The sequence below is a fragment of the Pagrus major genome, chromosome 10 (genome assembly GCF_040436345.1).
Source record: "Pagrus major chromosome 10, Pma_NU_1.0".
NCBI classification, from domain to species: domain Eukaryota; kingdom Metazoa; phylum Chordata; class Actinopteri; order Spariformes; family Sparidae; genus Pagrus; species Pagrus major.
The window spans coordinates 10595639-10622865 of NC_133224.1; the positions used below are offsets into that span (position 1 = coordinate 10595639).

General features: G+C 40.4%; 1 protein-coding gene across 2 annotated transcripts; it reads right to left on the reverse strand.

Annotated features, from left to right (window-relative positions):
- rell1 (RELT like 1) lies at positions 1–27227 on the reverse strand. Of its 2 annotated transcripts, XM_073475452.1 has the most exons (8): positions 27109–27227; positions 18633–18851; positions 13479–13550; positions 9647–9701; positions 5448–5696; positions 2904–3036; positions 1465–1508; positions 1–1380 (listed from the first exon to the last, which is right to left on the reverse strand). In XM_073475452.1, the coding sequence occupies exons 1-7, from the start codon at positions 27131–27133 to the stop codon at positions 1473–1475; spliced, it is 789 nt and encodes a 262-aa protein (XP_073331553.1). In that variant the 5' UTR covers positions 27134–27227; the 3' UTR covers positions 1–1380; positions 1465–1472. The 2 variants fall into 2 exon arrangements, with proteins under 2 accessions (XP_073331553.1, XP_073331555.1); XM_073475454.1 differs by lacking the exons at positions 1–1380; positions 1465–1508 and having other exon boundaries at positions 2947–3036; positions 5440–5696; positions 27109–27181.

Below are 27227 nucleotides of genomic sequence, written 5' to 3' on the forward strand. Positions count from 1 at the left end.
TATGTTGAATCATTTTATTCTCATTCAAGTGAGTAGAGGGAGACATCAGAAGATAGCTGCTCGGCTGGCAGACATCTCTTGTGCGTATTCTCTATGGGCCACACAATGAGGAAGCAATTTAGAGATCCAATTAATTTTATACCCACGAAGTCGAATTTATTTTGGCTTCATGTGTCACTGAGCAGCTTTCATAAGGATGAGAGAAGTTCCCCTTAATAGATCCATAGTATTAATACAACATCCACAATCTTTGCTCGCTACATGAGCTTTTCATACTGCAGGTTATGATCTTTTTAAAATACAAAAATATGAAATTATCGCTTATCTTAGCGGTATCGGCCATTAGAAGTAAGTTATTACTGGTTATGGGTATGAACTGAAAACAAATCCATATGGTGCATCCCATGTAAACACGTTGAAGCTCCATAACTCACATTTTTGGCTTTGTGTTTAAATTTGTCGTCAAGACAAGCTGGTTTGGGTTTGGTGGAGAACGAAACAGAGCTCAAAGAAAAGAAGAGTGAATACGTGTGTACAGAAACACGACTCCACGTGATCTAAAATCTGATATTACATCGATGTTGTGTTTACGGCCACGGGCGTGACCAAGACGATCATTTAATGCAGGTTTAAAGATTAGGTAATGCCCGTCTGACACGGAGGAAAATGTGGCAGTGAAGAGTTGAAGCAGACTGGCTGTTAATGTCACAATAACACTGTCGCTGAGAGACCGGCTAATTTGTTGTTTGACCCAGAACGCTGCGTGCTCGTCTACATGAGAGGTCAGACTGGATGATCAACACGAACACAGGAGATTATAGTTTGGAGGAGCAGGACAAAACCTGACAGTGACGCTTAATCATCCTGACGGCGAGGCGCACATCATGTTCACGCCGTTCCAGGACTCTGTAACGTCTACTTCCTGGTTCTGTGACCTCTCTATCAGGCTGTTCCTGCTTCCTGTTTCTGGGGTGGAGTTTTATCAATTAGCCGACTGATGACATGCAAAAAACTCCTCTATCCCTCCTCATACAAAAACATATGTACATACATCATGGAGCACATCCATGAGTTAGGCTTCCTTGACGCTGGGCAGCTGCCCTGCTTTAACGCCCTTGAGCAAGGCACTATTATAAATCTGTTTCAGGAGGAAACACCGTACCTCCTCCTGCTTGTAAAAATAACTGGCTAGTGTGACTCTACGCGTCACTCTCCCACCGCCGTCCTCGTCATCAGCAGCACTTTTGGCTCCCTGCGAAGCGGGAATGTGGAGGGACGACTCCCGGGTCGACTTCGCTCCTCCTCTGCTGATGGTTCAATGTTCTTGTTTGGGTTTTACACAAGTGTCCAGATGTTCCTTTTCCCCGTCTCTTTGGACATCTGTGGGAATGAGGGAATAAAAGGTGTTAGGACACAGAAATTAAAAAACACACACATGAAGCTGATGAAAACGAAACACTTTACCTGGATTTCTATCGTTTCTCTTTGTCCAAGTTGTCCGTCTGCTCCTGTCGGACAGAGATAATCTTGATTTATTGCAGAAAATAAACATTAAATCGATGATCTTCAGATTAGGAGAGATCGACAGGGTTTGTTTATTCTCTTGGGCGGAAGGAATTTTTTTTCTCTCACACAGTCAATATGAGAAAGCTAAAAGTCAATATGTGAAACAGGAGAATGAAATGAGACACACACGGATGTTTAATGTTTTCCTGGGCTGTAAACGGATTCTTTGCAATTGTATCATCTATGAAACGTGTGACGTTTCTCCACCCTAAAACAAATTTATTCAAGCTAGTGAATCTAAACAAACTCTAATATTTCATATTACAGAGTCTGAACTTTAGAATCTGCTCAGGATTATCAGGATATGTAGAAGAAAGAAAGAAAGAGAACTAAACTGGGCTCATCTGTATTGTTACTTTCAGCAAACACCTCTGACGACTGATACCGAGGTTGGATCAGAGTTCAGTCCCACAGGACAGAAGGCTCATCTAAAAGTTTCGGTTTGAGGTTGTTTTCTGTCACCAAAGAAGAAGAAACCAACAACGAGGATATTTCTGTGCTTCAACTGCAGCGTCAGCAGGAAGACAACACCTCCTCTGCACACTTGTAAACAGTAAATTAAACACTGAGGAGAGACAAGCGGAGGCTGTTCACGATCACCTGGAGCATTGTAATTTCACAAACCAGAGATTCTGTGATGTAAACACAAAACAGCAGAGCTGGAGGCTGATTATTGCTGCAGTTTTCTCTTTATCATGAATATTTAAACACTTATTTGGTTAATTGTTGAGTAAAAAGGTACACAGTGTCTGTGCATGCAGCTGTTTATTATTCAGGATTCAGTTTCTTTTTGGTTGTTGTTATTGTTATTTCATATCCTTGGCTCGATTTCCTTGATTTCTTATGTTCTTTGGGGAGTTTTAAGTGTTTTCCTGGTTGCCTATGAATTTGATATTAGGAAGCTGGATATAAATAAACTTGACTTTTGCTTTCTAAACACTTGTGTACTCACCGTCGCCACTGTAAACAATGTTTTAGTGACATTTTGGAGCTAAAATTATTAATGGATTGATAGAAAATGACTCCATGACAATTTTAATAGTCGTTTAAGAATATCTAACAAACATACTCGTGCTCTAGCTACTAAAATCTGAGGATTTGCTGCTTTTCTTTCTCTTAGGTGATATTAATCTAAATATTTTAGGGTTCTGGATGATGGTTGAACAAATCTAGAGCTTGAAAGACGTCCTTTGCTTCTCTTCAGAAAGAGCTGTAAGAAGAGTGAATATGTGTGCATAAGCAACGCTTGTTTATACAGAGAGTGTTGGCGGGGAGCAGCCCGATGGGACGTGAAAAAGAAACAGGGACACAGATGAAGACGTTTCCAGGACACCGACCTGCTGGGACTCCGACGTCGTCCGACTCTTGGGCTCCAACTCTGTAGGAGACGTGGGGACGCTCCCGTTGGAGTCTGATATTAGCAGTGTCCTCCTCTCCCGGGCCGTCTTTTCACACTTCGTCACCCTGAACCTGAGAGACGACAAACAATCCAACAAACAAAAAAGTTATGTCCTTCTCTTTATATTGAGGATTTATCTGTTAATTATTAATTTACTGTTTTTTTCTTTTTTGTTAGTTTAGAATTTTGACTGAAGTTTCTCTTTGTCATGATTTGAGTTGTATATGTGAAAATGACATTGAAAAAATTAGTATATCTATAAAAAACGTTAAAGAATCTTTGCACTATAACTTTGCTGCCTTTATACTTTATTTCTATTACATTCTGTGTTTATATTCATATGTCACAACTTTGCTTTATACCTTAATACGCTTGCTTTTACAGCTACTTTACTCTTTAATTCTTTATACATTATAAATACTTGTTTTCTGTTTTCTGTAGTGGAGCCTCTCAGCCAAAGAATTTCAGTGTACTTGTACAAGCGGAGTGACAGTCAACATCTTGAATCTTGAATGTTTTTGCTGCCTGTGACCCAAATGAAACACTCGCGCGCTGCAGCGTTGTGCTCATTAAAACAAACTCCGGCTCTTATGTTGAGACCACTGGCCGAAATAAAGAATACAAACAGTACAGCGAAATTGTGTTGAACTCTTTGAAGAAAGTTTTTTTAAAAATGATCACAGTGTGAATTATTTTTCTGGGTCAAAATAAACCCTCAGACCTTCTCTGCTGTAGACTTTTTGTAAATAGTGTATTTATATCATAATACAAAAAACAAACTACAGAGAACGGCTCTTGAACGTAAACTCAGTGGGAATCAGCTATTCTCATTTGTGCCACAGCTGCCGACTCTCACTCACCTAAACTTAACATCCTCTCACCCACACAGAAGACACACACAAACACACACTCCAAAGCTTTAATTAAATCAACAAATAAATATTCGGATCCAGGTCATGCTGACCCTCTGCGTACGCGGCCATTCATCTGGGTGTGCAAATGAAAAGCGGCCTCGCTGCATCCCAGTCAGCTCGCAGCAGGACATTAAGGATGAGAGGAGCGCTCGCTGCGTGACCGGGACGAGGCTGCACGCTTTCCTGGGTTCACTAGTGGACTGAGAAATGTTGGCTTTACTTTAAACATCTCTGACAGCTTCATTATCGAACATAGTGCCAGGGTTCATTTACAAATACGGTGTTTTTGTCTTGAACCCTTTACAAACACTAGTAAGCGAAAAAATTAGCACAATTCTTGTGCTGTTTTGTTTTCTTAAAGTTGTAATGCTTAAAGATTTTCATAAAAAATGAACACCATTTTGGCTTCCTTTTATAGTTCACCATTCACTATATTTAAATTCAGTGTTAATCTCAACATACAGTAATCTTTATTGTTAGCGGTGGTGTCCGCCATTCCTGTTCCATCACACTCAGGAGGGATTCACAGGAAAAAGATGCGTGTACATAATCCAGCACGGGTTTATCACATCGATAATAGCCTCATTGTCTATTGTTCGCTCTCTTTACACCGTGTCAGAGCTGTGTAATGTTACTGCCAAGGCAAACAGAACACCCTTCTCCCGCTGCTTCACATAAAAAGCATTAAACTCGCAAACACAGGGTGGCTTTTATTGAGAAGCAGCCGCATGACATCCTGAAAGAGGCACATATTAAACTGCCGAGTGAATACAGATTCAAGATGTGACACCAGGTGACCCCCAAAATCTCTAGAGAACTGGAGGAAAAAGAAAAAACCTAAAATCCATCAAAAACATTTTATTTTAAAGTGTGAAAAAGTATTGTGTATTGTGAGCAGAAGCGTTGTGTGCCCTTAAGATGGAGAGAGTATTCTACAAAAACAGTCTGTGAATGAAATCAAGCTGTACTCAACTTTTTGTGCTCACCATCACAGTTCTCCAGAAGTGGCCTAATGAATAAAAGCTCTATAAAATGGAGGAACAAGCATCTCTTGAAATCCTTCTAAATCTGCATTGCTAAAAATTGCGCAAAAATGGCCTGCTGTGATAAAAGGCTGTTCAGTGAGAACCCAACACGTTTTACTTAGAAAAATGTTTTACATTTGTGCAAATCTGGGCGTCAAATTCAAATGATGGCAGGAGGAGGACAGAGAGAAGCTCAAGATGGGTTGTGCCCAACAACATATAACTACCGTCTTTATTTCTTTACTGATGTGTTTCCACATTCAGTGGTTTTTTTAACCCTGTTTGAACCCTGCAGCGTCTATTTTCCCAGGCTTCTCCCAGAAACATCCACCTGTGAATTTTCCAGGTCACTGGTTTGGTGTCAAAGTGCACGTTAGTCTAAGCCTGTGTAATTAAGTGTGGATTTTTCAGTGACAAACATTTAGAGTTAATGTTTCCTCGCTAATATCTAATGTCTCTGGGACAAATTGTTTAAATCTACCTCTGCTCGTAAAAAAATCCTTTTTGTTCCTGCCTCAGACACACACTCACACACCTGCCCACCTGCCCACAGCCAGTACCGTGACCTCTCCATGGTGGCTGCGCCGCTGCTCCGCCTTACGGGCCGACGGCCTCCTCATCAGAGGCCATTTCTTCTGGCTGCAGCGGGTGCAGATGTTCTTGGTGCCGCCTATGCCGCCGATGGTGTGCAGGTGGTTGCAGGTGTGCTTGGCGGCTCCCGGAGGCGCACCCGGTGATATGGGAGTCAGTGGAGGCGTCGGGGTGCTGGGAGACGTGGGGGTGAGCGGTGGACTAAGGACAAGGAAACCAGACATTGAGAAGTGAGACTCACCTACATTCAGTCCAAAACATTTTCATTTTAAAGAGAATATAAACTCATTGACAAAGTCTCACTTCAACAAGGCAAAAACAATCACTGACGAGCTCTTAGTTATGATTGTGTTTAATAATAATGGATGCAATTAGGTGATGAGTTACATATGATACAACAAACAGAAGTGTGTCAAAGGGGGCTAATTGTTCGTTTGCTCTCTCTCACATCTCTTTTTTCTTTTCAGTGTGTGTGTTTCATGACCCTGGAGAGCAGCTCCTCACATTGTTTATGCACAAAAGGTGGAATAAACAGTGTTTCTATCCACTGATGTAAACATGTGATATACAGCGTGTCATGGGACAGACGGCATAATGAGCAACGTCCCTTTGATCTCAAGTTCCTGAGTTTCTATAAAGGTTCTTGAGCCCCTGGGAGGGTTCTCCTATTTAAGGCCTTGTCTAAACCAAAAGGACACACAGGGACGTCATATTTTTGGGGTTAAGTGTAAAATCTTTGCAAGTTAAATAAGACGCGTTGTTGGATAGTTGAGCAGAATAAAACTAAATTCTGTCCAATTTATCTGATTTTTCTTTGATCTTTGCTTTATTTTCTAATGATTTACTGGATAATTTAAAGCAACAAAATGTAACTTGTCTAAACTTGTACTTGACCCCGTGAGGGGAGACTCAATCAACTCTGTCTCCAGGAAGTTACACTTTGTTGCTTTAAGTTTTCTATAAAATATATGAGGCGCGTCTGTGTGACTTCAAACAGAGCTAGCAGTAGGCAGATAAAGGCAAGCAGCCTGGGAATTAATCAGCAGTGTGGAAATAGTTTGCATTTCAGAGAAACGACAGGTTAACAGACAAACAACATGCCATATGAAAAGTTTTCATATGGCATGTTGTTCGTCCTGAGTATTTGATCTCGCAACAGCATTGTTTTCATTGAAAACAATGCTGTTGCGAGATCAAATACTCAGGAAACCTGACCGGACACCTCACTCTCACCTAGCATATATATCATATGGTCTACTAAAGAATCAATAATATATTGTATTGTGGTGAAACTTGTGATTATACACCATAAGTAAACACATGCAACCAGTGAGAGGGGGGAGTAGCAAGCAGACAACACTTGGGAAACACTGGGGTAAACAATGTGTGAGTACATGCATGTAAAATTAATAATTCTCGCCTTTTATCTGAAACAAATGCACAAAAAAATCTGCATTATCCTCGTGTACAGCGAGGATCCCTGCAGAGCCGAGGTATGAAACATGAGTTTGATCCACAGGAGGGAAGAAACGACATGGCAGAGGGGAGATCAGCTGATGTGAGAAGAGGAGACTGAGGGGTGGTGGAGAGCTGGAGCACTGACGGGGAGAGCAGCACTGAGGCGAGGGTAAAGTTAAGTATCGAATCTGGAGAGGTAGATAGCGAGCCCTGGCCACACTACAGTCACTCTCCTCCTTGTTGTCTCTCTCCATCCTTCCCTCCTTCTTGCTCTCTCTTTCTGCCTGTCTGTCCGTCTCCCTACCCCCCTTAAGTGTCCCATAAATTACCCCCGCCGATACCTCTCGTCCCCCCTATTCCACCATCTCTAAGTGATCCACTGGCAGACTGCCCGACCTGGCTGGGAGGGAGCGAGAGAGAAAGATATGAAGAGTAACTGCAAGAGAACGAGGGAGTACCAGGGAGAGCTATTTCAACAAAATGAACAAAAAGTGAAGGGAAACAAGGAGTGGAAATATGTGGAAAAGGGGATTTGGAGAGAGAACTGAAGAAGAATGAAAGTGACGCCGGGGAAATGTGTGCGATTGCAGATTTCTGCTGATTGTTCCAGGACACCCAATGTGACTGAGCAGAATACCTCAATATCTAATCCTTGGCAGAGGCAACACTGCTACCATTTATCCACACTAACAAAGGAGAACATCTCTCCCCGCTTTATCTCTCTCCTTCACTCCCCAGAACAATATGCAGCGGGACGAGGAAGATGACAGGAGGAGAGAGAGGGGAAAACATACTCCGCAAAAACTCGATTTACTCACACTCCTCTTCAGTCGCAGGCATCTCCTCCTCCGATCTGTCTATCAGCCTTTCTCCCTCTCCTCTTATCTCAGCAGCAAAGCAACGCAAAGACGTCTAATCTCAGCTTGTAGCAACAGCTCCTCTTCTTATGATGCGGGGTCGTTTAGAGTGACAAGTGGGCAGCCTTTGATTTGAGATGTGTATGTCGAAATATGAAAAACCCACTGAAATCCATTTGGAGGCCTCATGTAGAATTTGTGCTGGTTGAGGATCCTGGCCCTTTACAAACAGCCTAGAGTGACTGAAAGTTTGCTAATAAATTAGATTAGTTAATTAATAAATTAGTAGTTGTTGCTACACCAACACTCAAAATACATAATCATAAATAATTGATTTCAGAAGGGGGGAAAACAAAAGCGGCTTCTCGTCTCTAGCTAAAGATCGAGGTTAGTTACACTTGTCGGAAATGACAACTCAGCTGTGGCTAGCTAGCCAGTAAGGCTAACTTCACAATGTTCCAAGCAGCTCTTTAAAACAGAAACCATGCAGCCGCGAACAAAGAAAATTTTGCTAATGACCGTGAGTTAAGTAGTTGCTGCTACATTACCACTTGAACTTCTTAGCATTTTTTATACGACAAGTCCTTGATTTCATCATTTCTAGCCAAATGATCCTGGTTGGCTCCATGGTTTGGTTGAAACACTGTTTCTTAATGTTTCAAGCAGCGTTTTAAAACAGGAGCCCCATAATTATTGTGCACCTGTCAGCTAATGTATGCTTTAAAACTGAGGCTAAATGTTAGCATCTTCACCAGTTGATGATCTCTGAGCTACACAGGGAAGTAAAGACACTGCATCCTGTAGAGTGGTAGAGGTAGTTAGTCTTAGTGTTATAAAAGACCAGACTGTCTGGTTGCTTAGCTATGTCAGCTGGAGGTTACATTGTGATTTATTGTTTGTATTTTTCACTTCTAATGTTAGAAGATACAGTGTATGCGCTATCATGAAGGAATGTTTTAACATAAGCTTTGACCTCACAAAATAATGTCATATGAAACGTTCCTTGGCTTTGGAAGTAGCGCTTGATTACTGCTGTAGGTAGAAAACTAGTTAGCCAGACATGCTAACATTTGCAGCTTACGTTAGGAATACATTAAACTGTGTGTTTGTCTGTGCTAACACTTTTGTTTTTGTATTTTTAGTTTTGGAAAGGCTTCACAGAAACCTCTAAACCCTTTAGACACAGATTATCGCTCTTACTACAGCCCCATACTGACCAACATGAGGAGAAATCTGTTTGTTATTTTTTTTCAATTGATAAATTTGGTCTATGAAATTTCAGAAAATAGAAAGAGAGGTGTATCTACATTGCTTGTTTTGACCATCAGTCCATAACCCAAAGATACAGTACAGGTGAAAGCATCAAATCCTCACGTTTGAGAAGCTAGAACAGGCACATTTTTAGGAGTTTTTCTTGATAAACGACATGTTTCTGCTCTAATGCAGGCAGCTGTATTTGTTAAGCCTCTAGTAATAAGACAGCTATGGTTTCTCTGCCTTAATACTTCCTTGTTAAGTGGAATCATAGTCACTCCACTGTACCCTGGCTAAGAATCTAATAAGGAAACATGGAAACAACTGTGCACAATATGCTTTGATAATCCCACAATACAGTGATACGGGGCCCAGTGGCATTTAGGGAACAGTCCCCAGCTGCTCGCCCTCGATCAAACCTTGCCAATCTGGAAAAGTATCAAAAGAGAAATGTGGCCTGATTGCCTTGTTGAGTGCTCATTTCCTGCTCTGGCTACTCTCATTTCAGCCAGCAGTGACACCGAGAGGCTTTCGAAGAGTCTTATGGTGCCATCTGGTGGTTGAGACGGTTAATACACTTACCCGTCAGAATCAATGCTGTTTTCAAGAACCATGGCTTTCAGGGCGTCAGAGTTTGCTGATGAGAGGGAGAGAGAGAGAGAAAGACACTTGTTCAGATAGACGAAAGGAGCAGAGAGAGTGAGAGATAAGAGAAGTGTGGGAATTGTGTTGGGAATTAGCAAGGAGAACGCTCCAGTGACTTCAAAAGCAGAGCGCTTATTGAAAGATGGCTACAATAGATTAACTCCCTAACACAATTAAACTGCACATCACATGCACTCATTGAGCACATGATTACTGTACACGACAACCTCGGGGGAACACGCCCCCAACCCAGAAAAAACTTCCCCCGGAGCAAACATACTCCAGAGTATGAGAGACAAAGCACCTGAGGAAAAAGGTTCAAGGGCTGCACCGAGACACAGATGACTCATTGTAGGTGAACGTTGGAGCTCCATGTTGCCGTTTCATCTAAAAACGTGCACGGATGTCTGACTCAAGCCTGTGTCCTCCTTATCACCCCGGATCATCCTCATACCATCAGGCACCGCAGGGGTTTTCACAAGAACATTCTTGTTGACGGTTATTTATTTTTAGTCCAGAAGTGTTATGAACTTGCTTTTGTTTTGGTCATTTTATTTATGCACGGCTGCCTTTTGAGGACGGTGGAGGATTCAGTTTTCAGTCTTTAAAAAGACGCTGAAAACACACTTTTACTGTGACCAAACTTATTTTAATTCCTGCCAAAGTTAAAACAGTTTATGGTCAATTTATTTATTTCCTGCTTTTGACACTGGTTTAGTTATATTATCCTTTTCTTTCTTTAAATATTTCTGGTCATAAGGTCCAGTGAAAATAATTCCCTCCAAGTACAATTTAATTGTAGGTGGAGTAGGCGATTCTGGGGAAAGATAGTTGATTGTTGAGTTTTATTTCCAGGTTGTTAACTGATGCTTTGGCGCCGGTAGTTGGAATGAGGTCAACAATAACAATCTTTCCTCAGAATCGCAGACTTCACTTGTAAAATAGGCTAAAATTACAGTAACATACATGCTTCTATTTAAAAAAGGAATCCTCTTTTTTTTTTTTTATGAATGTTTATGCTATGACTTTTTCCCTTCGAGGGCCAAATCTGAAACTTAATGGTGGGCCACGGGCCAAAAGCAAACACCAACTGTATTGTATTGTTAAGAAGCAATACGATGCTAGGATCCAGACGAAGCGAGAGAGAGCAGACATGCCCAACATGCAAATATGTTCTGAATCTAACCAGGTCTAAGGACAGATACAGTCTGAAGTCACAAGACTGCTGATGCTGTCTCAGCTGGAAAAAAGGTGATGTGACATTCTGTTTGTGTGAATAAAAATCTTAATGACAGCAGATAAGCTGGGTTTTTGGGTGTTAATCTTTAGCTTTAATTTTTGTTTACTTGGTCATATACATATATTTGATTGAGAGAAAAATATAAAAACACGTTTTCAGGGGCTTTTAACGGAAAACAGCTTCTTTTAAAAAGACAGACTATTGCAATGTACTGTATATTCACATATTCCCTGGTCCCAGTTTATTAATTGGTATTTTTTTTGTGACATCGCATATATGTTACCAATGCAGCTTCAACAAATCCTGAAAGTGTTAACAATTTTCAGTCTGTAGAATTTTCTGTAGATGGCAGTCTTCGCTCAGACTATGACTGCAACTCGTGGTGACAACTCAGTTCTTCTGTTCATTCATATACAAACTGCTGCTGCCAGTGGAAATGTGAAATACACGCACCACTTCCTGTGTTCTGCATAAAAATTTCCATGGAGAAAAAAAAGTGGGTTTTTAGAGTAGCCAGTAGTTAGGCTTTTAAGTTTTTTTAGGTCGAATGTTCAAAGATCCCAACCGTACTGTCTCCGAAGCACCACAACCTGTCACCAGACTGACAACGTGAGGCTTTAGTCACAGCTAACAGACTTCCAACTCCACAAACATTTTTCCTGCCAAAGGAGTGATGAGTCAGCTCAAACTCCGCCTCCTCAGGGGGGACAGAATATGTTAGACATCTGGAGAAGGTTATATAATATTATATTATTATATAATATTACAACAGTATTATATCATTTTGTCATTCATTATCTGTTCATGAACAAAGAGGCGTTAAACTTGTCGACAACTACAACAATAGACACATATAATATAAAAGAACAAATACATTATTGTGTAAGGGTATGAATGGTGATTTTCTGGCCTTGTACCTAAAATTAGATGTAGAGCTACATTTTCAGGGTGGATTACTACACATTGTATCCTAAACAGCTCTGGCATTTTGTGAAAATTACAGTATAATCTTCTATAGTACAAACATCTGCGTTTCATCTCCTTACTCTTTGGCCTCTTTCCCTACCTTTGTCAGACTTCTGTGCTATCTCTTCTCAGTACGTATATACAGGCAAAGAAATAACTACATTGTCAGTCCGAGCTCTCTTGCCACGACACATCCAGATTCCCCTCAGACAATTCAATTTTATACATTGTTAAGCACTTTATCTCCAACATGGAGAGTCAGTCAATAAATTGATCGACTGACCTGCTGTGTCAACATATCTAGAACTAAAGGAGCTGTTATGGACGTCTCCCAACTTAAACTATAAAAGGCCTGAAATAACCTAAAGTGGAACTCAAACCAAGTGCCATGCAAAATGTGTTACTTTCCAAACAGGGCGACTTCTCAGATTGTTCGTTGCGCAGAACCATCTGAGAAATTGTTCTTGGCAGGTGATTGGACGGACCATCTGTCTATGTATTTCTATAGCAGGCTGACTTTAACCAATAAAATTGATAAACCATATGCCGTAGGAGAGCACACACTGATTTACTTAGTAAATCAAACTCTTGCCGATGCCAGTCGAGACAAGCTTGAAAACCTCTTTTCCATCGAGAAAAGTCTTCGTGTTGTTCTTTGCTCTACTTTCAATGACATCACCTGACTATCCTGACCTCTTGAGGTTACTGTTGTTTTCAAACAACACTCTCTCACGCTGAAACCACGCCTGTAGCTGTCAGGAGTTCCTAATAGGCCGCTGTATGGTCCAAACCAGTGTGTTTAAGCTTTTAAGTCTTGCAAGATGAATTCTCAAGATTAGTTAATCAAGTGAATCCAGTTGCCACAAAAGGTAACCAAGCACCCATTGTACCTTTTAAAGCCTTTAAAATGTACGTACATTAGCCTGATTTCAATAGAAGCCCGCTGCTTGGGGAGTTTTATTAGCACTGAGGGAAATACTGTAATCTCCCCGTGTATTCATACTCATCAGGTTGATTGTACTCGATACAATACCAACATTGATCCTTATCTCACCTGTTGCCTTTTATAAACTCTGCTGAACAAAGAACAGCAATTACTCGCTATCGTGAGGGTGCTGTGATTTATTAGGAATTAAACTTCATGTTCCAGCGAGGGGAAATCATTTCAGTTTACAGGAATAAGGCAGGTAAATAACAGCTGAAACACTCCTCTGACTTTAAAAGGAAACGTGGCCGACCGTGTTTAAACTGCACTCATCACTAATCTTCCTTTAAAATTCCTGGTAGCCATTTCGTCCTGCTGCTGAACTTCCTCGAACATCCTCATTCCTGAGTCCCACATTAACAAACGCATTGCTACTACTACACAGACACTGACAAACACTTCCTTCCCGTATAGTGTGTCACAATGTGCCTGCTGGAACAAATGATGGAGTGCCAGCTGTAATCGTTTCATGGACGCAGGGCGAAAAAGGTTCCTAAATGTGTGTAATGTGTAATCGAAAGTTAAGTTTATAACAGTGGAAAAAAGACCTTAATTAAGTCTGTGCATTGGACACATACCTTCATTCTTCATGATGTAATGGACAATCTGCCCCACGGTGTCATTGTTTTCACTGAAGGTGTCGTTCATGTCTGGAAGATAAGAAGACAAACAGAAGTACTTGCATTACTAAGTGAGTAGTAAGTATGAAAATGATAATCTCCTCAAGTAGCAACAGGAGTATAACAGCTACAGGAAATTATCTAGCTCAAAGGCTTGTTTTTCTTCAACAGCCAGGACCCTTTATGTTGTAAATGCCAAACATGACACCAATAAATCATCATTTCAGAGCACTTGTTATTATTACAACCTGGTGACATTGCACCCTGGGGACTTGACTGCTTGGCTGGAGCAGGAATGATAACAATGAGTTAAAAGGAATGATAAATTAAAACCTGCACAACGACTCACAGAGCCTTTTGTTCACCTGTTACCTCCGATTCAAGCTTGGTTTCATATTGATGTACTATTAATATTGTGAAATGAGAGATTATATTGTCTAGGATATTGGCTGTCGAAACATGTGTTAAAATATAGTATGATAGTGTTTTTGTGGTTTGTTTGAGTCTTAAACTTGGATTCACTCCAAATTTCAGCCACTTGGTGGCAGCACAACAAACTATAAACACAACACTAACTGATTATCACTTTATACAGGAGCATGCTCAGACTTGCAAACATTATCTCCTCTGACCCCTGACACGTTCCAGACAGAGAATAACAACTTCTGCCCTCCAATAGGATATTTAGAGTCCCTCCACTTAAACATAACAAGCTGAGGAATTCTTTACTATATCAGTTTATCCTCTTACTGAACCAAAATCAGTCTGCTCATCTCAGATCTGAGCTTTAAACCAACCAGAGGCCGTTAAACCAAAACAATGAGCTGAAAGGTGCTAAAACTCTGCGTAGAGCTGTGGAAAACTGGAGAGTTGGGTGATACTTTTCTGTGGGTTTGTCAATAGGAGCAACCACTTTGACATTACACGTCGCCATTTGGTCCATTCTTGAAATAAAATTACTGATTATAGCAGCTTTGAAAGGTCCAGTCCAGTCCAGTGTGCAGGATTAATGGGGCTCTTTTGGCAGAAATGGAGTATGATATTCATACTGATGTTTTTTTATTAAGATTTGGTCTTTTTTATTATATACATTTCAGAGTAAGATCACCTTAAAATAAGAACATTGTCATTTCGTTTCCTCAGAATGTGCCTTTTATATCTACAGAGGTAGGTGCTCTTCCACAGTCTGTCATGTTGCATCGCCATGTTTCCACAGTAGCTCAGAAGGACAAACCAAACACTGGCTCTACAGAGGTTCTTTCGCGTTTCAGCGGCCACCATAGGTGCTGGTACCACCAAATCCTCCTCCTAATTACAGCTACCAATGTTAGACATGAGGCTTTTCTGGCGGAGTACAATGAACAACAAATGCCTCTACCTGATTGATTGTCATACACACATTGCTAATCATTAATTGTGTTTAACTGTCTTCTGAAAAATCATTTTTCATATAGCAAAATTGTGATATCTTATGTATTTGTGTACTGTATCAATGGGAGGCATGTGATCAGTATGAGCATGTACAGCATGTGTCCATATAGATTTGCTCCAAGATTGGACTCAATAGAAAGCGAACCCACCCCTTTGAGGCACTTCCTAGAGCTTCCTGTAGATTGACTTCCTCAGATTTTCTTCCTAATCTCTTTAAGCAAGTCATTGGAATCCTCTGCATGTCATGACTGATTCGAAAGTCACCGACTCAATGTAAAAGTCAGCTGTTCACAACTTACAACAAGTCAGTGAAAAAGAGAAAAAAGCAGACGGAGGGAGAGATAAAAGAGGAAACCTGATCATTGTGAAACAAGAGAGCTCGATCAACTGAATGTGTTAGGCCAGAGCACACAAGCAATGTTTTCTCTCCTATTCTTTTGTTGTCGACGTATGAGAGAGAAAGGGTTGGGCACAGTGAGGAGAGACGCACAGAGCAAGACAGAGACAGCAGGGGAAAAACCCTAATGCACTTATGACTATTGTGCTGCTGGCTGGGAGCTCACATTTACTCGACAAGAGAAACCAGCTTTAGGCCCATCCTCTTCCAATACAGACTCCACTTAAAGGAAAGGTTCAACTGAAGTAGATGGAGAATTTTCTTAAATGTAAAAAAAAAAAAAAAAACACACAAATATAAAATGGCTCCCTTCAGCTTCTCCAGCATAATCCAAGTCTCAAGAAGCCCAGAGATCCCACATTGATTTTAAAAAGACTTTAGCAGTTAGCAGTATGGGGAGGGAGTTCAGGGGTTTTTTTTGGAAAACATGGGATATAGTGGAGATGTGCTTTGCCAGGAATGAAACTGTCCAGAAGTATGTGAGGAAAAGATAAGTAAGAAAGGCAGACAAGCCTTGACAGCATGGCCTAAACAGTTCATCGTTCTGCAACATTTCTCATGCCCGTGAGATACTCCAGGGCAATCCAGTGACACCGGAAGTTTCACATCTGCACACGAGAATTACTAGAAGGAGAGGAGAGAGCAAAGCACTAACCTCACTGCTTTACTGTGCAGTCATGGCACGTAACACACAAGCAAAAAGTGACACAACGCATGCAGAAAGTGAAACACTAAGTGAGTAAACCGGAAAACTCATCATCACTCAGTGCTCATAGTAATCAAGCATTATCTGTGGTTTATCCACGGGAATTTAAACTGGCCGTGTGCCGGGATTTTTTTGTTTCACCTGATTTAACACACCCCTAGTTGAGTCAGAACATGAGCGACATGAATGCCAAATGTCTTCCTGGTTTCTATAGGCCTCCACTCCTTTAAAAGACAGACACAATAGAGGAGTTTGGCTGATATGAGGCTGAGATTTAACAAGACGATGGTAAGAGCACGTCATGATGACTTTAAATACACTGTTAATAGGTTTGTGATCTTACAGATACTTTCTGAGGATTCATTCATCAGCACAAACCACTTCTTTAAGGGTAAAAAGCAGTTTCACCTTAAAGTGTGTTTAGCGGTCTTGGAGAGTAGTACAGCATGTGTGAAAAAGTAGTATAAAGCCATTTGTGGCTCAAGGGGAAGCTGTATGTAATCTCATGAATTGCCTCCAAGTTGCATTGTGGGTAAAGTAGGCACCAGGTTTTGAAAAGCAGTCCACTGGTCTAGCATTACACTCCTATAACACTGTTGGACTTGTTATAAAAAAAAGATCAAAATCAATACAGTACTTTTTTTTATTCCAGTCTTCGTCCTTTTCACAGCCTGGCGCCTACATTACCCACAATTCAATTTAGCCACTGAGTGACATCACTGGAGGAAATTTATCAGATTACATGCAGCTTCCTCTGGAGCCACAAAAGGCTTTAAACTATTCATTTCACATAAACTGGTAGAGTTACCCTGTAAATGATGGTGCCTAAAATAAATAAGCTCTGACAGGTTTTTAGTTTTAATCGTGTTTAAGGCATACAGATTAAGTGAAAAACATTTGCTAAAGAAAGGAACCATTCAGTCTTATCATCTTTCAGCACCTACACCTACAAACTCATTAGATTCAGGAATGTACGACCAGCCTGTAAGTACCTGAGGGTAGGTAGGTGCATCTGGTGATTTTCCTGCACAATGGCTGACCTTGTATCTCATCAACCCATGACAGGAAAGTGGTAAACCTCAAGCAGACCAGTGACTAATTTGGAAATCACTTCCTCTGTATTTACTTTTCAGTAGACAGCTTCACAGTCTGACTGATTGCAGAGAAAACTTGGCCTGATACTGGACATCAGTTAATGTTTAACCTGATAGGAATATTTCAATTCATGAGCTGCTGTGGTGAAGCAGGGAGGGAAACAAGGTGAGAAAGTTAGAATTTTAAGACTTTCATTAAAAAATTAATCAAATTTTTGATTTTTTTCAGCAATAGCTTTCCAGTGTTTCAACATTCTGTAAAATACCTCCCGATAGAGTGATCTACTGATCCCCTGAGAGGCGAGTGAGAACAAAAAGTTCTGGTGATTCATTTAAATCTTTCAACTTTTTTTAATCTGTGAAAGTTTTGGCAGTTTTTTTTAAATACTCATTTCTGCCACATGAGGAGGAAGTGCGCCGCTTCCCCATGTTCTTAATGGGACTAAAAGCATTCATGTCGTCTTTTCTGGTGAGTTTTGAGATTTTCCATTTGGTGAGATTTTCCATCAATTTCTTAAAGTGCCTTAATAAGCATGAGCTTAGTCACAGCATGAAATCTTTCTGTTTATAATTTTATCAGAAGGTTATCAGCCTTGCAGTATCACCATATCAGAGATGCATTAGGTTAGTAGTTATGCAAATTGCAAACTGAACATGCTGCTGCTGCTTCACATTAGAGGCTTATATTGTGAGGAAGCCACAGGAAACAATTTACGTATTCATCACCCTTGTTAGAGTTGACCGCAATTAATCATCACCAAAGGATAAGATCATTTTCTGCATTTTTTTGCCAGCTGATCAATTTTAAATGTTGCCGCAAGTTAACTTGCTTTACAGCGTGCGGCTGTTTTGTGGAAAGCTACACATGCCGTGCTCAGCCTGAAACCAGATTGTATCTGTGGATATTATTCACTGATTTCTTCTTCAAAACGATGCAAGTTTGTTTAGCTGCACTGTAAACACGTACACCAGTTGTTCTTCTGTTATTCTTCTGATGTTGTGACAAAGCAGCAGCCCTAAGATTTCTGGGATCTGTTGTATTAAAACTAAGCTTACAGCAAAGTGAGATTTTGCACAAGCAATTTCTTTAAAAAAGCAAAAAGACATGTTAAGTTAAAATGCTTCAATGTGACAGTGGCCATTCATTCATTTTTGCAAAAGAGAAATCATAAATACACATCAATACATTGACATCTGACCTGATGCTGTATCTTCTGCATATTAGCAATTCTCTTCTGTCAAACAATTTCTACTTCCCTCCCTTATCTTATATAACCACTTCTCCAGTTGAGATGAATATAAGTCTGGCTGGGCATTAATCTTGGGTGTGTGCTATATAAAGATGGTCGATGCCTTGAAACAATGAGTACATAGATGCAATAAAAACATAAAGTACTCTCCAGAAGTCGGCAGTGTCACATTTTTCAACTACTAAGAGTGTTTAAGTTGCTTTAAATCCCTCCCTCTTAATCAGATTTCCTTACCTGCACCCAGCTCAAGGTCCTTCTCTTCTTCCTCACACTCCTCCTCATCATCCTGGGCCTCTGTGGTGCACCGGTAGCCCTTCCTCTTCAACACGTGGCAGATCACCACCCCCAACAGGCCCAGAAGGAAGAAAGTAGGGACCAGGGCGAAAGCAATGTAGTCTGGTTCGATCCTGGTTGGTGCTTCGTTACCTTTTCCATTATCAGTGGTGTGGCCCGCTGGAGGATGGAGAGTGATCATACAGTAATTATTTCAAGTATTGTCACAACAGGAGACAAAAAATACTCCCAAAAAAACAGTGGATTATCATTACAATGCCCTTGATGGCAACCTGATATCCACGGTGAGTCGGAGGGCACACTCGAGGCCCACGCCGAGCAGCTGAAGGGATTTAAATGCTATGAGCTGCAAAATGACAGAGCTTTTATGCTCCCTTCCTGGCTCAAGCCAGTCTCTGCTCTCTTACTGCTGATCTGTCGCAAGCTGTCCCCCCTTTCATAGTTTTGAGGACTCATTTGGTGTCAGAGGCAGAAAGAGTGAAAAGGGAACGAAATGTTGAAGTCACAACTTTATTTAAAGTAAAGAGGCACTGCGTTAAAGTCTGCCCCAACACCCTGACACAAGGCCTGTTGGGTATATCTCCTTTTTTATTGTAAGTGATCGCAGCAAGATGAGCAGAGACCATAAACTTTACCACTCTAGTTCGAGCTTCCCTCGCCCACCTGCCCACCAGACTTTAGACCCATTAGGGTGCTAAAAGACTCTTGTGAAGGGTGCAGCAGCAACTGAGCTCAGCATACTGGACTTTACATTCAAACAACTGAAGACACACCCTTTGGGCTGAAAGTAGTGTTTTTTTCCACACTGAATCATTGTTTAGTCTATGATATGTAAAGAGGCAGTTAAAATGCCAATCACACCTTCCCATAGACAACAGTCTTGTCTTTATTTTGCTTGTTTTGTCTGACCAAACGCCAAAGATATACTGAATTTTAATTAGGTGGTTTCAAAGTTGTAGACTTAACTGCTCCAGACTAACCTTTTTCCACCATCATCCCAAAACTGTCCTGAAAAACTATTTTAACCACCCACCAGTGAAAGCAATCCATCGAAAAATCAAAATGTAGTTATTTTACTGTGTTAATGTCATCTATAGTTGTCAGTTGAACTTGTTTTGTTGTCCCATTAAACTGTCGTTCACTGTTCACAGGCTTCATGTTTCTTCTGAACAGAAACTCTCAGTACTGCTGTGTGTTTAGCTCCGTTAGCCAAACGCACAGCATGACGCACACCGTCTCATGCCGATTTCAACAGATTTGTTGTTCAAAATGTGGCATTATCAGGGGGAAAAAATAGGATGCGCCCCCAGTCGATAGTGAGTTTACTGTGTCCTTTCAGATTTTAACACATCATGTTTTTCCATCGGTCTCACGCCAACACCCAGCCAGTGTGAAATGTTATACAATTCAACTCAAACACATTTTCTTTTGTCCACAGGATGACAGGACGCCAATAAGCCTAATGTCCCAAAGGAAACAAAGAAAACCTTCACTGTTGAGAAGCTTTAACTAGCAAATGTTTGGCCTTTTTGCTTACAAAATAAATGATCTACATACTTGCAGGACATAGCCAGTCTGTTAAAAAAATAAACAAGTAATTCTTTCACATGACTGAATGTTCTTATGTTATATTTTACCCTCATTTTGGCCCTGATGTCTTCAGAGTGATCAGGTCAGAAGGTCAGAGAGTCGACCGTGACCTGTGGTCAGCTACAGGGGGAAAGCTCCCCTTGCTCCTGCTGCTGGCCCACCACGTGAGGCATTCCAACACAACACACAAGAGTGCTTTTGTCTGGTTTCCTGTTCGCATCAGTGTGTCTGTGTGTGTGTCTGTGAGTGTGAGACACACACACACAGAGAGACAGAAATGTAGATCACAGTTTCAATTGAATCTCAATCATATGTCACAATCAAATCCTGTGTTTCACACCATTTTGAAACATACCACAGCACTGTGTGTGTATAGGCATGTATCTGCTTACCTAACCATTTGCGTCCTGATGCATGCAGGGATTTGTGCCCTCCCATTGTGCAAGTTCCCTGATGCATCAGACTGAACACACTGATAAAGACCATTGTGTGCTGACTGACCATCCTGTGACCGACTGTTGTGTGTCTGTGTGCTTATATATCTTCACACTAGCCGGCTGCCCTGGCACGGTCTCACGTCTCCACGAAAGACTCGCAAGTAATCACAGGCCAATTGTGTTGAAAGCATTGAAAAAAAAGACTAGAGGCTGACAAATGGGTTGAGTCCTTGAAGGAGGATTTGGAGTTGAGTCATGAGTCTCTTAGCAACCACAGATGGTACCGTGATGAACATCCTCAGAGGGAATGCCAAAAAATATAGAAAAGTGTGAAACAAACACATCACAGCTGCAGATTCATACAGTAGTTCTGTGGATTCACACAGATTAATGCCGTATAATTGGGGTATTCTTTTCCCCAGCTTGTTTACAAATTCAAAACAACTTTGATTCGTGCCGCAGTTTTGAAAGGGTATAAATAGAGCTGCTAACTCAACCTAAATACTTTGAGCGGAGTAAAAGGAGAACGGAAAGTTAAGGACGAATGAACTAGAACTTTATTTATCCCGAGAGAAAGTGCACTAACACTAAAAGTGCTAAAATAAAAATTTCACAAAATCACATTTGGCAATCGACTTACAAGGCTGGAACTAACCATTATTTTCATTATCATTTAATCTGCCCAATAAAAAGTCTATAAAAATGTCAATAACATTATGAAAAATGCTCATCACAGTGTCCCAGAGTGCATCTTCAATTCTCTTCTTTCGTCCCACTGACAACCAAAGTCCAAAGACCCTTCCTTTATTATCATAAATGACAAAGAAAAGCAACAAATTCTCACATTTAAGAAGCTGGAACCAGCAATGTTTGACATTTTTTCTTGAAAAGTGACTGAAATGTTTAAGTGATTATCAAAATACTAACCGATTAATCGACTAATCGTTGTAGCTCTGAAACTTAAAATCTTGGACCTATATTCTTCGATCAGTAATACCTGGATTAAGTCATAACTTTCTGTTTAATGTGTTAGTGTTTAATTTGAGCAAAACTGTCGTTATCTTGCTCACAATAAGACAAAGCAACATTCTGCTTTGAACTATGTTTATTCTGACTTTGAGAAAACAATACGTCTTCTGTGGATTTTGAGATTTGAGGGTCAAACTGCACCTGGCTACAAGAAACGCATATCTTACAGTGAGCAGCAGCTGTACTGAGCGCTGTAGCAAGTAAACACAAAATTCAATTTGACGCTTAAACTATTTCAAAACAGAAGAGGAGTGTTTCCCTGCCACCGTCACTGATAAGAGGCATTCCCGAAGGTATCAGCAAAAGTATTTCTGTCTTCAGTGTTAAATCTTCCCATTGATTCATCCTTTGGAGCCGAGTGCCGGCTGAATAGGTCAGCATTACTGTTCTGCTAGTTTCATTTCCTGCAGTTTTATGAGGATTTACGCTGTGAGAAGTTCTGTCTGCCTGAAGGTTATCGACGTCTCCGCTGTAACAGACTCTTTCAAGAAGTGATGTGAAATCAATCCCGGCAAAAAATAAACCGGGGAGAGTGATTTGTGATGGGAAAAATACGTAAAAAAAACTGAGCTGTGTGATAGTTTAGCAGTGTGCTCTGCTCGCTCTCTTTGCACTGGTGGATTCAAATCTTCTTTCCTTTGATTTTCCCAGACACAGTATGGAATATGGAGAGCAAACATTGTTTATCAGTGGTTAGTGCTGCTGAGTGATGACCACACCACAATGCCAAAGGGCATGTCAGAAAAGAGGATGTGAATGTTTCTCCATGCTGACATCAGCTGAAAACCTCATGACACCACAAAGCACATTGTGTATTTATTAACCTAAAGAATATATTTTCCATTTCATTTTTGTTGTCAGATCATTTACAGCTTTGTGAGTCATTTTGTGGAAAATTAGGTTAATCTCTTAAAACAGGAACTCAGGAACGGTTTTTCTTATCCATGAGTTAACTCTCAGCTACATTCACTCGGTAATATGATCCTTAACCAGATGTAACTGTATTATTCTCCTCCATTTATTTGTCTAAGGAAGAGGAGAGAAAGGAAATGGGAGCTGTTTGATGTCTCCTCATTGACCACTGTTGGGCTAGTTAGCCTCTCCTTCCCATTTTACAACAATGTCTATGGCCTTGTTCATACGGCCAGCCTAAATCTGTTTTTTTGGTATATCCAGACTGTATCCAGACTGATTTTAGAGCCACATACAGCATAGGGTGAGTCGCAGGCACAACAAGAGCTTTTATTTTTGGGATTGCATCTTCAGTTTTTGGACCAGGGGCACTGTAAAACTTCAACTTTTCAACATGTATCTGTAACCTTGGTAAGTCCACAGACTACATTAAGCCAGATAAAGTTACTACGCAACCACCAGCTGTTAGGTAAATAACAAGAGGATGATCAAGACCCCAGACATTTCCTGTATCCCCGTAGATTCATTTAACAAAATATCAACACTGTAAGTAACTCAATGGCTATAAAAATGTTCAACGAAGCTGTCAAACAAGAATGTGTTTCCTAACTGTTGATAAATGGCCAGCATCCTGTAAAAGGCTTATATTTGACCATAACAACAAATTAGAAAAAGCATTTGTGGTCTTCAGCTGATAATTGAATATGAATGGGTTAAAAGCCAGAGACTGTCTGTGGCCGAGCCATTTCCTCATATTCAGGAAATCATGCACAGCTAGGAAAGCAAATCTAAGACCCACTGGCTTAAAATCAACCACATCTCACTGCAGATTAGAGATTGGAGCAAGACATTTCAGCCCTTGGTCCTTTATCCAGCAAGATGACTCACTAATGGAGATTACAGCTCTCAAACTGGAGCACTGACACTTTGAGAAGATGTCAGTACATCGTGGTAATTATTCCCCAATGTGTCAGTGGTGTGCCTGCATTTGGACAGTTCTGCATATTCGTAAGCATGCACTTGTTGTGCAGAACGTTGCTAAGCTGCATCATCCCGCTGCATACTGATTAGCGAGCAGAAAAGTCCAATTTCCCCTAGAAGAATGAGACAATTACTGCGTCAGATTGAAACAGTCCAGATACAGGGTTGCAGCATCTAAACTGCATGATGGTCACATGTGGAAAAAAAGAGAAGATGACTGCTTGCTTTATTTAACACAATGTAGGCAAAAATTGTGTCGGGTGCTCTTGGAAAACGGGAGAAAGGGTGATTCCAAAGGCAATCCAAAAAAGGAGAGGAAGTTGAGGTATCCTGGTCTCAATGAGGACACAGATTTAACATTTTTCTGTAATACAGCCTTTTGGGGCATCTTATTTTGTATATAGGTGTCTATTTTGTGTGTTGCAAGCATGTACACTTTTTTGCACATTGTAAACTTTGCGTCATCTCGTCTCTTGTTATTTCATTGCTTCATTGACCTGAATTCACCTACATGTCATCGCCTGGGTCATGCGATTGCCTTATATTAGCTGTGGTCAATATATAGGTGGGTCTACAGGGTGTTGTTTGTTTGGAGCCCTGATGAAGACATAACGGTCGAAACATGTTGGCTTTTTCATGATTGCCCTCTGATTTAGCCATGACATTAAAGGCTTAAAAGTTTGGTCTATAAAATGTTGGAAAATAGCGAAAACGCCTCCAAGAAGGTGGCATATTTGAATTGCCTGACAAAGAATCGCAGCAAATGGAGAAGATGGAAGCAGGGGAGGCCATTGTTTTCTTTGAATTCTGTCAAATGACTAATCATCACACTGTTGCTCAGCTCTTGCCACATGTAAAACAAGAATAGCGTCCTAATAACTGAGAAGACACCACAGAAGAGGATTTTCTTACTGTAGCATGTTTAAAAATGCAGCTTGATACGAGGAATGGCTCAGCTCCAGAGCTTTCACCAGCACCATCGATACCTGTGTTGGTTTGGATCAACATCCATTAAGCTCAACTGCAAATATGTTTCTGAAAAACTCCCACACTCCCAGATGGCACTGAACTATTCATCTTCATTTAAAAGCATCTTAAATGCAATATCAAAAACAAAGCTACCAGCTGGTTCATTTGGAGATATGAAGTAATGTTTGGCATTAGTCCTACAGTGAAATAAACACTATACCTGCTTTACTTTCCATATAGAGCAGTGCTTCCCAACCATTTCTGTTCATGCGCTTGTGACCCCTCAGCACATGTTGTATTTTTGCGTGTAGATTGAGCATCGAGTTTTACTTCAGACATTGTTTAATTTAAAGGACTGAGGAGGTGAAAGTATCCAGAATTTTGCAAAAGAAAAACATAGCAGGGCTGAACGATGTGCAAAAATATCCCATATTGTGATTGTTTTGACAATATTACAATTGTAATGAGACACGATTTTAGTGGGAATGGTCATTTTTGCACTGAAATGTAAGAAGTGATTTTTCTAAGTCTGTACCAAACAAACATGTTCCTTTATGCATGGAAGATATGATTTGTAGGCCTTGGCATCTCTGTTGCGCTGCATTGCTTCATTTATAATGGTATGTTTTCACACATTTTATCAATATAATACAAATTGCAGTTCTTGCGATTTGGATATTGCACTTGGCTCAAACTAGTTAGACAAAAGTCAGGAAAATAAACACCAAAAATATGTTTTTGTTTCCTTTCTCATTATTTTAATCATCTTGTGACCGTTCACATTTGACTTGAGAAACTCTTGGGGGGGGTCCCGATCCTAGGATGGGAACCACTGACCTAGACCACAACAACTTCCTCGCCTGCAAATGAGTCTCAAGCTCAACTGGAAATGTTTATACTATGTGTGCTGCAGCACATAGAGTGGTGAAGACAGCTATAACTAACCAAGACACACAGTATGCTTTTACATTACATGCATTCTTGATACCAAACCAACTCAGTGCATGACTTGGTCTAATTAAATAAGCATGACAATTCAGCCTTGGCCTTTTGCGTGCCACAGATTTCTGTGGACTCCCCATGGAAAATGGAAACAGGCCCGACATTTTAAAGGTTATGAAGACAACCGAAGCATCAGCTCAGCCAGAACTAAAAGAAAACGCTGGCTTGAGTATTTCTTAATGCAAAGACACATACAGTAATCTTCTGTGACACATAAATGGCTCTGGCAGCGTTTCAAAATATCCCCAGACTCTTACTAAAGGCTTCAACAGACTGTAAAACATTAATCTTGACCCCGTTTTAATACACACTTCATTCTGAACTGATATGAGGGATCACGTTTGCTGTTCAAATTGTTTGTGCAACTCCAATATTATTACACCAAGTTCCTGTCATTTATGTACATAAAGGTGCACTATTTAGTTTTGGAAAAGAAGTTCAAACTAAGATTTTTAATATTTACAGTATGAATGAGGTAATAATACAAGCTCAGAAACATTTACTTTTTCCATAACTGAATAAACAAGCTGTTCTCAGAGGAAAATAAGGTTCCCAGAACACTGTGTGAAGCTAGTGGCAGGGTCCGCCAAATATAAACACAGTAAAACAAGTATGACATTGTGTTGTCCTTAAGGTTGGTTTGTTTACAGTTTATTCAGTCATGAAAACAAAGAGTTTGTTTATTTATTTAGTTTGTTTGTTTAGGCATAAAAGAAAAATCACGTCAATGAAGATCTTTCTCTTCTGATTAAAGTTTCTTCCCCAAAACTAGATAGTACACCTTTAAGACAATATACGAGAGATATATTGTTTTAGACAGACATGAAGTTTTTCCATCTCAATAATTACCATAACACCTTAAAGTATACATGTAACTGATTAGGTTTGCTATCTGAGTGTCATAACCCAGGTAGGTTTTACATGTTTAACACAGATAAATGGCAGTTTTTAGGAAAGAAAAGCTCTGCTTCCGAGTACAATAAACAGGGTAAGATCTTGTGAGAAGCATTCCTTTATACTTCTGAGTTTCATAAAACATATTTCAGTCCAAAAAAAACACCCTAAAGTGTTGGTCTGGGTAGTTATATAAGTTTAATTAGCTATAACTCATTAAACATGTTTATAATGAGGGATTCATGTGCCTGCGGAGTTCATTTTAAGGTAGGTTGTCTGTTTATTTCATTGTGTCATATCTTATTAAAAATATTCGATGTCTTTTTGTCCTCTTACCCTTCTCCACATGAGCAGCTGAAGTTGAAGTGTGGCTGTCACACCGTCCTGTCTGTGTGCAAACTTTGCCATCAGTTACGTCTCAACAAGCTCGCTTAGCTGACGTCAAGACCCTCGGGCCAACATAAATTATAAAACTCTTAAAATGACAGTAAACTTGTTTTTTTCCTGAGGAGATGAGAAGATACTGACGACTCTTCACCGTGCAGCTCAGCTACACCTTTTTCTTTTTCACGACACAGAAACGTAAAAGGTTGGAAACTTACGCGTAATGAAGGTTGTATCGGCCATTGATGGACGGAACCGCTGCTCTGGACCGGTGGAGATGTTTGTATCAGGCGGCCGCTGGAGGCTCTGGTCACCAGCAGCCGTGGTCAAACTAAAA